Source organism: Oncorhynchus tshawytscha, linkage group LG03, assembly GCF_018296145.1.
Source record: "Oncorhynchus tshawytscha isolate Ot180627B linkage group LG03, Otsh_v2.0, whole genome shotgun sequence".
NCBI classification, from domain to species: Eukaryota; Metazoa; Chordata; class Actinopteri; order Salmoniformes; family Salmonidae; genus Oncorhynchus; species Oncorhynchus tshawytscha.
Window position 1 is genome coordinate 43,151,856 of NC_056431.1, and position 14,298 is coordinate 43,166,153.

Genomic DNA, 14,298 nt, shown 5'->3' on the forward strand with positions numbered 1-14,298 from the left:
ATACTTTGGCAATATCAGATAAGCTACTGTAGATGATACAGTACTTTTTCAATGATACAGTACTTTCATCAACAACGTCTAAAATATTTGATCGCTTAATCACCCTTCTATTGACATGCATTTGCATGAAGACTAGGGGCCGCATAGAAGGCTTAATTCCAGAGCGGATAGAGTGTGGCACATCTGTGTCAATATGAGAGCGTGTACAAGTATGGTCAGACTACCCAGGGATTTACCTGGCACTTGATTCCTGCTACGCTGCATGCACAGGTCTCTGGGTCACAGAACACTCTGCAGTCGCAGCCACAGTCCTCCCTGGACACCCGGATGGCCCGCAGCTCGTGCTTCTCCTCCACGTCAATCTTCTTCACCCCCGAGGTCCGCAGCAGAGCCCGGCGCTTCTTAGTGGTGAGGGGCTGTAGAAAGAAGTACTCGTCCACCTCTGTGTTTTCCAGATCAATGTCATCATCCGAGATGTCCTCTGCCATGAGCGTGTTGGCCTCCTCCGACTCCACTGTACCGTTCTTAGTCAGCTGAAAACAAACGAGAAGGGATCACATTTAGTCCGGTTTGAACCAGCTGAAACCAATGACATGCTGCTTCTCGGAAGAGTACACAGAGTGAGCAGTTGGAAACATATAACATTCTATATTTATAAAAAGGACACAATATGTCATAACTGTATTTATAAACTGGATGGTTCGAGCCCTGAATGCTGATTGGCTGACAGCCGTGGGTTATCAGACCGTATGCCACGGGTATGACAAAACCATTTTTTACTCTTGTAATTATGTTGGTAACCAGTTTATAATAGAAATAAGGCACCACGGGGGGGTTGTGTTATACGGCCAATATACCACAGCTTAGCGCTGTATCCAGGCACTCCACGTTGCGTCATGCTTAAGAACAGCACTTAGCCATGGTATATTGGCCATATATCAAACGCCCTCGGGCCTTATTGCTTAAGTATTTCTTTATTTTATTTTTATTTAACCTTTATTTAACTAGGCAAGTCAGTTAAGAACAAATTCTTATTTGCAATGACGGCCTACATTGGCCAAACCCGGACGACGCTGGGCCAATTGTGCGCCGCCTCATGAGACTCCCAATCACGGCCGGTTGTGATACAGCCTGGATTCGAACCAATACCTTGAGTTTCATGGAGTTGAGTTTCTCCTCCTTCAGATGGTCTCGGAGCATGTCTCTGTGGATTCTCTCTTGCTCCAGGGCAAACTCTCCCAGGGAGTACTGCCTGACACCGCTGTGTCTGTTGGACATGCCCAGAGTACTGCCCCCCTGACTGGGCACACTGGTGAAGCCCTGGCGCCGGCTGAAGTAGTACACCGTCACATTGTCAAAATGTACCCTCCTTGTTCTCACACGCTTCTCCCTCTTCAGTATAGAATCAGCTACAGAGTCAAAAGACGAGGGGAGAAGATGGTGAAAGGAAAGCTGGTGATAGCCCACTTCTTCATACATATAAATAATAGGGAAAGCAGGGTTATTGGTTCATACATGGATGAACGATTAACCAGTTCGATGTGGTGGAAAGAATAGCCCATTTTAAATCAAGAAAGAGAATGTGAAATCACCAGTATGAGAAAAGGCTAGATTAACCACCTTGACAGCATACAGCATACACTGTTTCAAGAGAAAGCACTTATTTAAAATCGGAATCATGTACATAGGAAAGAGTTGTATGTTGTTGCTCACCATGTGCTCTCAGTGGTGTACAGTATGTGTGTAGCCATACTATAACAAGATAAAACGCTAGTCTGCTTGCTTACGATTTGCAGGATTTGAATGCCTGCTTTAATTTGACTTTTAATGAACCTCGGGAGTCCTCTTGCTAACACTCAGACAACTCAACCCAGCTTAGTAGAGCAGTGTTTCATCATCCCAACTCTGCCAATTGGCATGTCAGTACTACGTGTGGCTTTTTAAAGGACCGTTCTATGAGAGGGAGGGAAGGAGGGAAGAAGGGAAGGAGGGGGGGAAGGAAGGATGAAAAAGAAAGCAAAGACAGAGAGCATAAATAATCCCCCTCCTGGCTCAGATCTGGAGTGGTTGAGCACAGCTTTCCCAGCGCTCACTTGATGTCAGAAAAACAGGACAAATGGGAACCATCTGGTTCCAGCAGCACTCCACCCTGTGCCATAAGGACAATGCATTCATTACAGGCATGGCAGCGCCAGTCTGGCCTTGTTGATGGGAGTTTCGCTTTATCCCCCCCCCCCAAAAAAAAAGGTTTATCAGACTTTGTTTAGGGTATCCATGTGTTTTTACTGAATGAGAAAGCAATTACATGCAGAGGTCATTTTCAAGCTTGCAATACGTAACAGAGTTCGATATCTCTGTATTTCTTCCTATTTCTTGTTCGGCCATATTCTAGTGACTTGTGATATTAGGGTTGCTATGACCATGTAGTTCTAACAATAAATCTGAGCGAATACATAGAAGCCCTTCGTCAAAGACCTCCCGATTCAGATTCAGAAATTCCAAGGCTTGGTTTTGCTCCTCTAAAAGCAGTCACACAAGGAGAGGGGCTGGATTATTTCTCCAACACTAACGCAGCCCAAGACGGAGTTGTACTGTATTCTCCAGGCAACAATGCTACTGTACATCTCGGCACCACGCCTGACACAGTGTGACACCTCTTTAGTGAGGAGAAGCTCTGGGAGCCGTGTGCTCTGCTGCATGAACTGCTCTCTGATTCCCTTGGCTTAAAGCAACATCCTCCTGGTTGCCTTTATCTGCAGCAGCTGACCCAGAAGGCTCAGGAGTCTGGGGAAACAGCACCCTTGTCCCTGATCTCCTCGCCCCCATCCCCACCCCCAAACACGTGCGCACTTATGGACTTACACAAGCGCATACGTGCACACCAGAGGAGGCTGGTGGGAGGCGCTAAAGGAGGAGGGGCTCATTGTAATGGCTGGAATGGAATAAATGTTTGATATTGTTACATTTATTCCCTTTTCAGCCATTACAATGAGCCTGTCCTCTGGCACACACGCACATGTAAACACAACACAGGGAGGAGCCCTGTCACTTACACCCACAATAAACCAGGGTAGGGTTACTGGATGTATCCGTCTTTCACCAACACACAACATAGATCTGTCACCTGAGGAACCATCCACTGACAATCCACACATTTTCCCCCAGGCTGCCTACCAATAACAGATCTGCTCATAGAAAAAAGCAGGCCATCTAAAACACAGGTCTTTTCTTTTTTTTTTAAATCAGTGGCACCATCAGAGGTACCTGCCAAACTGACAGAAGCCTTTCCGATGACAGATTTACTCAACTCATAGCTTCTCAGAGCCTGCCAGACACACCACAACGCTAGAGACTAGAGAGCATCAGCTCATTCATCAGGCTGTACTGTGCTGTACTGCGCTGTGCTGTGCCTGCTGACGCAACACCTAATGAGAGACTGTTGTGCTGCTGCGGCGCTGCATTCATTCCCCTTTATTACAGCCCAGCTACACCAGCCCAGCAGTCCATCCAGCCGTCCTCATGGCTACTCAGCTGTCCACACAGACACCAGCCCAGCACAGTCCATCCAGCCGTCCTCATGGCTACTCAGCTGTCCACACAGACACCAGCACAGTCCATCCAGCCATCCTCATGGCTACTCAGCTGTCCACACAGACACCAGCACAGTCCATCCAGCCGTCCTCATGGCTACTCAGCTGTCCACACAGACACCAGCCCAGCACAGTCCATCCAGCCGTCCTCATGGCTACTCAGCTGTCCACACAGACACCAGCACAGTCCATCCAGCCGTCCTCATGGCTACTCAGCTGTCCACACAGACACCAGCACAGTCCATCCAGCCATCCTCATGGCTCCAGCTCCAGACACCAGCACAGTCCATCCAGCCGTCCTCATGGCTACTCAGCTGTCCACAGAGACACCAGCACAGTCCATCCAGCCATCCTCATGGCTACTCAGCTGTCCACACAGACACCAGCACAGTCCATCCAGCCGTCCTCATGGCTACTCAGCTGTCCACACAGACACCAGCACAGTCCATCCAGCCGTCCTCATGGCTACTCAGCTGTCCACACAGACACCAGCACAGTCCATCCAGCCGTCCTCATGGCTACTCTGCTGTCAACACAGACACCAGCTCAGCTCGCACAATGCCATGGATTGCATCTCTTCTCCTCTTTTAAAGCACACCCATTGATGCAGCTTTTTGAATTTCCTCTTCAACCGAGTTATCTGAATGACATTGCTAACCGAGGGTTGTAATTGTGCTTCAGCAAGTCATCACAATGACGTGTTATTGTCATGCTGTTTCCTAATACACTCAACATCCATTTTAGAAGCAACAATTACGATACAGAAGTATAATCTGAATGACACATGCTTCATTCAAAAAGTCTCTTTCACTAAACTACAATATGAATAATGCATGTAGCTTTTTGTCTGTTCGTGTCAGACTGTATCAGTGTTGAGTATATGTATAGCGGGAGAGAGCAGTGTGTGTGTGTGTGTGTGTGTGTGTGTGTGTGTGTGTGTGTGTGTGTGTGTGTGTGTGTGTGTGCGCGCTCACGGGTGAAGGGGCCCGAGGCTGAAGGGTTGACACTGTCACTACTGTCTCCACTCTCGCTGCAGGAGACCTCGTCATCAGACTCCTGCAAGGAGGAGCACGGCGAGGAGGACGCCTCCACCTCGTCAAACTTCCTCTTAAGTATACCGCTCATGGCCCTCCTCTCCGTCTCCGCCGCTGCACCTGCAACAGCCAGCACAAGGAAGGGTACACATTATTTAATGCCCAGCTTAGGCCCTGCCGGCCTCCACAGTCCTCCTCAACACAGTCAATTAGCAGTGAGCCAAAGAACACAACAACCCCTCCTGCTACCCCCCCGTCACTACCTACCCGATGGTCCCCAGGCAATTTATCACCTTGACACAAAGGAGCTCGGGATGCGAGGCGAAGGATGCTAATTGCATGACGTGTCTACCTTGTTCACTCTGCTGTCTTTGATTGAGCGACGACACTGGGGTGAGATTTTGCTTACTTTGCCCTGCATTCATGATGGTATTTCTAAAAACACTGCCTGAATATTTTTTTATCACAAAACAACAACATGGGGCAAAAATTCAATGAGACGTTTCCGCCCAAAGCAGGATTGTAATATCTGCCCACAGCAGCATATGCAAACTAAAAACATAATGTGACTGTACTTAATTGCTGTTGCACCTCAAAAACACAATGCATGCATCCAGCCGGCTACTGATTGAAAATATCCCTTGGCTTCAAAATTAATTAATTTCCATCTTATGGGAAATTTAAAAAAAGGCTGACTACGGCTTTACTTATTCTGGGATAGGCAGTGAATTTAAATATGCCTGAATGTGTGTGCATGCACACGTGAATGTGTGCGCATGTGGCCGTGCGCGCGCATGTGTGTGCATAAGTAAAATAGTGATTTTGTAAAATGTGTAATGTTGCACATTCAGTGCTCCCTAGAGGGGTTCCAATCTGGGGCATGACTGAAGATAGTTTATAGTGGTTAGGAGGATATTATGACTGACATGGTTATACCCTCTATAGAAGAAAGAACGTGAAAATGTTCAAATGGACCGGTGGGAGCACCCAGAGGGATGTGCTGCTGAAGTCAGAGTGTTTAATAGCTCCCAGGTTCATAGAAACTGAGGAAGGCCCTGGCTGCATCTCAAATTGTACCCTATTCCCTATATAGCACACTACTTTTGACCAGGGCTCTGGTCAACAGTAATGCACTACGGTGCCTTCAGAAAGTATTCATACCCCTTGACATATTCCACATTTGGCTGTGTTACAGTCAATTCAAAATGGGTGAAATAATATTGTTTTCCCCCCTCATCCATCTACACACAATACCCCATAATGACAAAGTGAAAATATTTTTTGAGAAATGTTTGCAAATATATTGAAAATAAATGACAGAAATATCTAAAAAATACAATATCAATACATGTTAGAATCACCTTTGACAGCGAACTGCATCAGTGAGTCTTTTTGGGTAAGTCTGTAAGAGCTTGGCACAACTGGATTGTACAATATATGCACATGATTATTTAGAAAATTCTGCAATCTCTGTCAAGTTGGTTGTTGATCATTGCTAGACACCCATTTTCAAGTATTGCCATAGATTTTCAAGCCAATTTAAATCAAAACTGTAACTAGGCCACTCAGGAACATTCAATGCCGTCTTGGTAAGCAACTCCAGTATTATATTTGTCCTTGTGTTTGGGGTTATTGTCCTTCTGAAAGGTGAATTTGTCTCCCAGTGTCTGTTGGAAAGCAGACTGAACCAGGTTTTCCTCTAAGATTTTGCATGTGCTTAGCTCTATTCCATTTATTTTAATCCTAAAAAAAATGTCTAGTCCTAGTCACCTAGTCCTCAGTGATGTGTGATACTCAGTGATGTGTTGTGTTGGATTTGCACCAAACATAACGCTTTGTATTCAGGATATTTCTTTGCAACATTTTTTGCAGTTATACTTTAGTAAACAGGATGCATGTTTTGGAATATTTTTTCTGTAAAGGCTTCCTTCTTTACATTTAGATTAGTATTGTCATGTAACTACAATGTTGTTGATACATCCTCAGTTTTCTCCTATCACCATTAAACTGTAACTGTTTTAAAGTCACCATTGACCTCATGGTGAAATCCCTGAGCGGTTTCCTTCCTCTCCGGCAACTGAGTTAGGAAAGACACCTGTATCTTTGCAGTGACTGAGTCTATTGAAACACCATGCAAAGTGTAATTAATAACTTCACCATGCTCAAAGGGAAATGTTTACCCATCTACCAATAGGTGCCCTACTTTGGCATTGGAAAACCTCCCTGGTCTTTGTGGTTGAATCTGTTTTTGAAATTTACTACTCGACTGACGGACCTTACAGATAATTGTATGTGTAGGGTACAGAGATGGGATAGTCATTAAACAAATCATGATAAACCCTATATTTGCAGAGTGATTCCATGAAACTTATGTGACATGTTAAGCAAATATTTACTCCTGAACTTATTTAGGCTTGATATAACAAAAGGAGTTGAATACTTATTGACTGAAGACATTTCAGCTTTTCATTTTTTTAATCAATTTGTTTTAAAAAAAAAAATCTAAAAACATAATTCCACTTTGACATTATGGAGTATTGTGTGTAGGCCAGTGACACAGCATTTATATTGAATCCATTTTAAGTTCAGCCAGTAACACAACAAAATGTGGAAAAAAGTGTGAATACTTTCTGAAGGCACTGTATATAGGGAATAGGTTGCCATTAGGAATAGGGTGCCATTTGGGATGCACACCTTGCCGAGTCACTCATCCTCCCCAATGCCACTACAGAGGCCAGTGGAGAACAGCCGCCAGTGACAGCCATTAAACTCTGACTGATGGAGTAATTAAACAAATCAAAACAAGACCTGGTTCATCAGTCAACTGCACAAATACTACTGTAAGTGCCAAATTAGGCTACTGTAATAAGTGTTGAATTGTAACTGTCAAACAATGGGTTGTTGGAACTTGCTGCCTTTCCTCCACAAATCATTCTCCATATGTCCATCAACATGTCTTCAGCCAGCCATTGCTTATATCAGTAATCAAGTTGCAATTATTTTTGATGCATTTTGTCTAATATGTCCCTAAACACAGTTGATGTAGTGTATGTGACAACAGTCTGGCTTTTGGTTCTCTTACTACATGATGTGGGATGCCATCTTCTAAAACACAGCTTTAATATTGCAAATAGATTGTGGCTTCTATCAATGTAATTGTCTGCATCATTTCCAATTCCATATACAGTGAGGCAAAAAAGTATTTAGTCAGCCACCAATTGTGCAGGTTCTCCCACTTAAAAAGATAAGAGAGGCCTGTAACTTTCATCATAGGTACACTTCAACTATGACAGAGAAAATGAGAAAAAAAAAATCCAGAAAATCACATTGTAGGATTTTTTATGAATTTATTTGCAAAATAAGTATTTGGTCAACTACAAACAAACAAGATTTCTGGCTCTCACAGACCTGTAACTTCTTCTTTAAGAGGCTCCTCTGTCCTCCACTCGTTACCTGTATTAATGGCATCTGTTTGAACTTGTTATCAGTATAAAAGACACCTGTCCACAATCTCAAACAGTCACACTCCAAACTTCACTATGGCCAAGACCAAAGAGCTGTCAAAGGACACCAGAAACTAAATTGTAGACCTGCACCAGGCTGGGAAGACTGAATCTGCAATAGGTAAGCAGCTTAGTTTGAAGAAATCAACTGTGGGAGCAATTATTAGGAAATGGAAGACATACAAGACCACTGATAATCTCCCTCGATCTGGGTCTCCACGCAAGATCTCACCCCGTGGGGTCAAAATTATCACAAGAACGGTGAGCAAAAATCCCAGAACCACACAGGGGGACCTAGTGAATGACCTGCAGAGAGCTGGGACCAAAGTAACAAAGCCTACCATCAGTAACACACTACGCCACCAGGGACTCAAATCCTGCAGTGCCAGACGTGTCCCCCTGCTTAAGCCAGTACATGTCCAGGCCCACCTGAAGTTTGCTAGAGAGCATTTGGATGATCCAGAAGAAGATTTGGAGAATGTCATATGGTCAGATGAAACCAAAATAGAACTTTTTGGTAAAAACTCAACTCGTCGTGTTTGGAGGACAAAGAATGCTGAGTTGCATCCAAAGAACACCATACCTACTGTGAAGCATGGGGGTGGAAACATCATGCTTTGGGGCTGTTTTTCTGCAAATGGACCAGGACGACTGATCCGTGTAAAGGAAAGAATGAATGGGGCCATGTATCGTGAGATTTTGAGTGAAAACCTCCCTCCATCACCAAGGGCATTGAAGATGAAACGTGGCTGGGTCTTTCAGCATGACAATGATCCCAAACACACCGCCCAGGCAATGAAGGAGTGGCTTCGTAAGAAGCATTTCAAGGTCCTGGAGTAGCCTAGCCAGTCTCCAGATCTCAACCCCATAGAAAATCTTTGGAGGGAGCTGAAAGTCCGTGTTGCCCAGCAACAGCCCCAAAACATCACTGCTCTAGAGGAGATCTGCATGGAGGAATGGGCCAAAATACCAGCAACAGTGTGTGAAAACCTTGTGAAGACTTACAGAAAACGTTTGACCTCTGTCAATGCCATCAAAGGGTATATAACAAAGTATTGAGATACACTTTTGTTATTGACCAAATACTTATTTTCCACCATAATTTGCAAATACATTCATTAAAAATCCTACAATGTGATTTTCTGGATTTGTTTTCTCATTTTGTCTGTCATAGTTGAAGTGTACCTATGATGAAAATTACAGGCTTCTCTCATCTTTTTAAGTGGGAGAACTTGCACAATTGGTGGCTGACTAAATACTTTTTTGCCCCACTGTGTGTGTGTATATATATAATTTTTTCCTCCTTTATTATTTTCCCCTAACCCTACCACCGCTCCCTTAATTGGAGTAAACTAATTGACAACACCACTTAGGCTTTTACTTCCAGCTTATACATACTATATTTGTTTAATGGACACAGTATATTTTACAATAGTTATCTTTTGTTTGTTTTTAGTCCCATCCTTCAGCTACCATCAACACCTCCCATCCATCTTTTAAACATCATCCAGTTTTGATTTATTTTTGTCAAATATTTTTTCAACTGTGATGTTTCACGTCAGTTCTGAACCTTTCTATTCTCATAGTTTCTACAGATTGTGAATTAAAGATAACAATTTTGGCTAAGAGTATTATTATATTATTGATATATTGACTATGACTTTTCAGATCACCCAGCAGTGCTATTTGCAGAGTTAACTCCAGGTAAATGTTGCAATTCTTCAGCCATTCCTGAACCTGTGACCAAAAACAAGCTACATATGGACAGTACCCAAACAAATGATCTAATGATTCTGTCTCTTCACAGCAAAATATTCAGAGCTGGGATAATTGTACCCCCATATATATAACATTATATTGGTTGCAAGAATTTTGTATGATAAATTCAATGGAAAAACTAAGTTTTGAATCTGCCTTCGTTTTGTGTATCAGTTCATAAACCATGTGCCATGAAATACATTTTACATCTGAAATACATCTGAAATCTCTTCCCAACTATTTTGCAATCTGTATGGCACAGCTGTCAATGTTTTGGTCCTTAAATGTAATTGGTATACTTTTTTATTCATCACTCTCCGACTCGTCTTTGACACGGAAATAAAGAAACAGTGTTCAGCTTCAGTCTCAGTCCCAGTATCAGACTGAGCAGCTTGTGGTGGAGTTCCATTCAGAGAGACGTGCCCATTCATCTGGAGCCGCTCTCTGCTATCAACTCATTACACATGCAAATACTGCTGCTGCCTTAAGGACAGTGTATGCGCCCCTATGTAGTGCATTACCATCACATACATCCCAAATGGCACTATAGTCCCTATATTGTGCACTACTTTTGCACTATATAGGGAATAAGGTGCCATTTGGGACGCATCCAGTGTGGTGGAACCTGGAGAAAAATCACGCCGCTGCCAAAGGACCATTGTTCCCGAGTGTCTGTGGTTGTACTGTGACATGGGTCTGCTTGCACCTGGAGGAGATCCAACGTAAACTACAGTACTTAGCGCTGTGGAATGTTCAATGTTTGGCACCAGGACACCCATTTTAATGATTGTCTGTCCCTCTGCACAGTAGACCAATCATTCAAATACACTAAAGCTAACATATGGAATTGTTTGTTTGGTTTTGAATTTTAGGACCCCTGTAGGTATTGAAAAACAAATATTAAACCATTACTACTATAGACCATAGAAACTCATTGAATAACACATTCATAAATGGCAAAACAGACAGATAAAAAATAAATCATGAAGAATATGGATTTAACGTGTATTTCCTATATATAAGAAAGCTAATTATTTGTTTTTGGGGGGGAACACACATATTTAACCTTTTTTATTTTGGGGCACACTACCTCCGTACTTCCATAAAAATGTTTCGACCGGTAACGGTGTCCAGTGAGAGCCTCATCTATCCATAGAGTGGTCATATTAGTTTGTAGCCCAAACGGTTCGGACGCCACAGACGTTTTTGTGAGAAGACACATTTTCAGGGTGTCTTATGTTCTGACAAACCCCACTGTAGCTTGGCCAGCTTCCACGGAGGATTAAAACAATCTCTACATATTTTGAACCAAAACATATCAGCGTTTCCTGTTGGTACCGTTGATGAAATATTGAATCAGTCTAAAATGGTTACTGGCCCTCATCATTTAGCATTAAAGGTTGCACAAATAATACAGCTATCAGAGACTGCCTGAATGCAATTACATTTTTATGTAGCCTATAACCAATGGAATTACATTTTTATGTAGCCTATAACCAATGGAATTACATTTTTATGTAGCCTATAACCAATGTAATTACATTTTTATGTAGCCTATAACCAATGGAATGACATTTTTATGTAGCCTTATAACCAATGGAATTACATTTAAGTAGCCTTATAACCAATGGAATTACATTTTTATGTAGCCTATAACCAATGGAATGACATTTTTATGTAGCCTTATAACCAATGGAATGACATTTTTAAGTAGCCTATAACCAATGGAATGACATTTTTATGTAGCCTATAACCAATGGAATGACATGTTTATGTAGCTTATAACCAATGGAATTACATTTTTATGTAGCTTATAACCAATGGAATGACATTTTTATGTAGCTTATAACCAATGGAATTACATTTTTATGTAGCTTATAACCAATGGAATTACATTTTTATGTAGCTTATAACCAATGGAATGACATTTTTATGTAGCTTATAACCAATGGAATGACATGTTTATGTAGCTTATAACCAATGGAATTACATTTTTATGTAGCTTATAACCAATGGAATGACATTTTTATGTAGCTTATAACCAATGGAATTACATTTTTATGTAGCTTATAACCAATGGAATTACATTTTTATGTAGCTTATAACCAATGGAATGACATTTTTAAATGCATTAGTTACTTAGTACCTCCTTTTCTACGGTTGTCATAATGGGCAGCTGGACAATCCTCACTGTAATTCAGGAAGAATACAAAATAGTACAGACAATTTAGTTCTATTTTCCACATGGGATGGCCCAAGTCTATTTTGTAATCATTTTAATTAGTTCCCCATTGTTGGAAATCCATTCGTATTCTTAGCCCTCAGCAGATGCTGCAATATGCTATGGTGGCCAAAGTGGTTTCCATGGCGATGCCAACATATGAGCAGAAATAGTGATTTCATGTCTGAAAGTGATTCTGCTCCAGTCCTCATGTCTGTGAAACATAAATATCATAGTATGACTACATCTGACAACACATTATCACAGTATAGTTTAAAGAGGAAGGTTTGAGGCACACAATTAAGAAAAATTGAATAAGATGGATATAGCTACACTCAAAATCCAAATCAATGCATATCGTTTTCTGTACGAACAAGGATTACGCTTATTTCATATTGTAGCTGTCCTAAAATAGACCGATCCAATCTGGATAGGGTATCATCTCCTTAACACAGTGAATAGGCATGACATCAAATGCAACTCAGTGGTTCATGCAAGCAGACTTCACTTCTTCGGGGCTTAGCAGCACAAGCCAGAGAGCAGAGCTAGTTCCTCCTCGACATTTCTTTGTCTCCTCCACTGTTGTGTTCCAACTAATCATGGCTAGGCTGGGCATACACCACGGTGCAAGAGAAAATGCTGTGTGGAAATAATGCAGCAAAAGTCTGCTTGCAAAAGCCCCTCCCTGTGCTGGCTTCACTGAGCGCACACACATGCACTGTACAAACCAACTGTATTCCTTTATGAACTGCATCCACAGCCCTACGTGACACACGCATATTCTGAATCAAAACAGATCATGTTCCCCGTAAGGTTCATCTATCACTGTACACAGAGGTGACACACAAGCCTCACGCTGCAGACCTGCCATACAGAGAGTCACAACGAAAGCTCTCGTTCCCAAGCAATACTAACAAGCCCCGGCATCTGTAGCAAGTCGTCACACATCAGCCCTGCAAAAAAAAAAAAGATAACAGGGCACTTTGTGCCAGCCCTGAAAGAAACCACTGACCTGTGTCCACTGGCGTGTTCCGACTCCTCTGGCCCCCTTTCTTAACGTGACACTTGGGAGCAAAATCTAAATGAAGCACTTAGAATGAAGTGAAACATAATAAATGATAGGCTCCCATTTTGCTTTAGTCCACTGACTTGCTGCGACCCCAGTACTCTGAGGGCATGAGAACCTGGTGAGAGGGAGGGAGAGGGAGACACACAGAGACTTGTAAATTTCCCAGCCCTGACGGCCACTGCCGGTACCATATGCTTTATTGTTAAATGACAATATTTAACTCTCCCTCTCCCTTCCTTTATTATTAAACGACAATAGGTGCCTCTCTAACTCTCCCTCTCCCTTCCCTCCTTCTCTCTCTTATTCACCCTAGCCACACAAAGACTCATTAGTTGCTGCCGGCTGAAAGGCTGGAGCCTGACTGGAGCAGAGGGAGGCAGCCTGTGAGATCACATGGGTGGTATGTCTGAGAGAGAGTCAGGCGTGCCTCTGCTCCTGCTGTCTGCAGATCATTTTACCAGCATGAGCCAGGGAGGGAAGAGAGAGAGAGAGAGAGAGAGAGAGAGAGAGAGAGAGAGAGAGAGAGAGAGAGATGCTGAAGAAGTGAGAATGGTGAAGGGGAGGGGGAGGGGGAAGAGAGTTAGAGCGAGTGAGTGAGAGAATGAAGAGGAGAGAGAGGGGCAGGGAGAAGAAGAGAAAGATTTGATTTCAGGCACAGCACAATAACCCAGTCCGATGAATGGGCACAAGGCTTAAAACCGCAGGAGAAAACATTGTGTGGTTCACAACATTGACATTAGAAGCAAAATCTCCAAGTAGTGACAAATCCAGCATGAGAACATTCTTTGTGCTTTTTTTAAAACCTTCTATCCACGGAAAAAATTATGTATGCCTCAGACAAAAGGGAATTACCACATACAAGCTAATTAAACTTAAGTTACCATCATAGGGATCACAGTGAATGCTACAGTATATGACCCACAGCCTGTATATCTATGAAATAGTTATCCCCATTGAAGTGATTACAGTACAACCACTTCCTATCCCAGGAAGTCCTGGTGATTGTAAGTGAGGCCACGGCCAGTGAAGTGAAAGAGGAATGATATCATTCTCACACTCAATTAAAGCACTGCACTTCCTCCAATAGCTTTGGCCTAATCTACTGCTTTACAGCCAGCAGGGA

General features: G+C 42.7%; 1 protein-coding gene across 4 annotated transcripts in view; it reads right to left on the reverse strand.

Annotated features, from left to right (window-relative positions):
* The window catches only part of LOC112236229 (cysteine/serine-rich nuclear protein 3), a 32,510-nt gene that overhangs the window by 3,189 nt on the left and 15,023 nt on the right, over positions 1–14,298 (reverse strand). For 3 of the 4 annotated variants that reach the window (XM_024404817.2, XM_024404830.2, XM_024404810.2), the window contains 3 exons: positions 4,565–4,744; positions 1,150–1,409; positions 237–533 (listed from right to left, as the gene is read on the reverse strand). In XM_024404817.2, coding sequence (XP_024260585.1) covers positions 237–533; positions 1,150–1,409; positions 4,565–4,715 — 708 coding nt within the window. In that variant the 5' untranslated portion in view covers positions 4,716–4,744. Of the gene's footprint in view, positions 1–236; positions 534–1,149; positions 1,410–4,564; positions 4,745–13,118; positions 13,578–14,298 lie in introns of those variants that run through there. The other variant, XM_024404824.2, reaches the window with a different exon arrangement.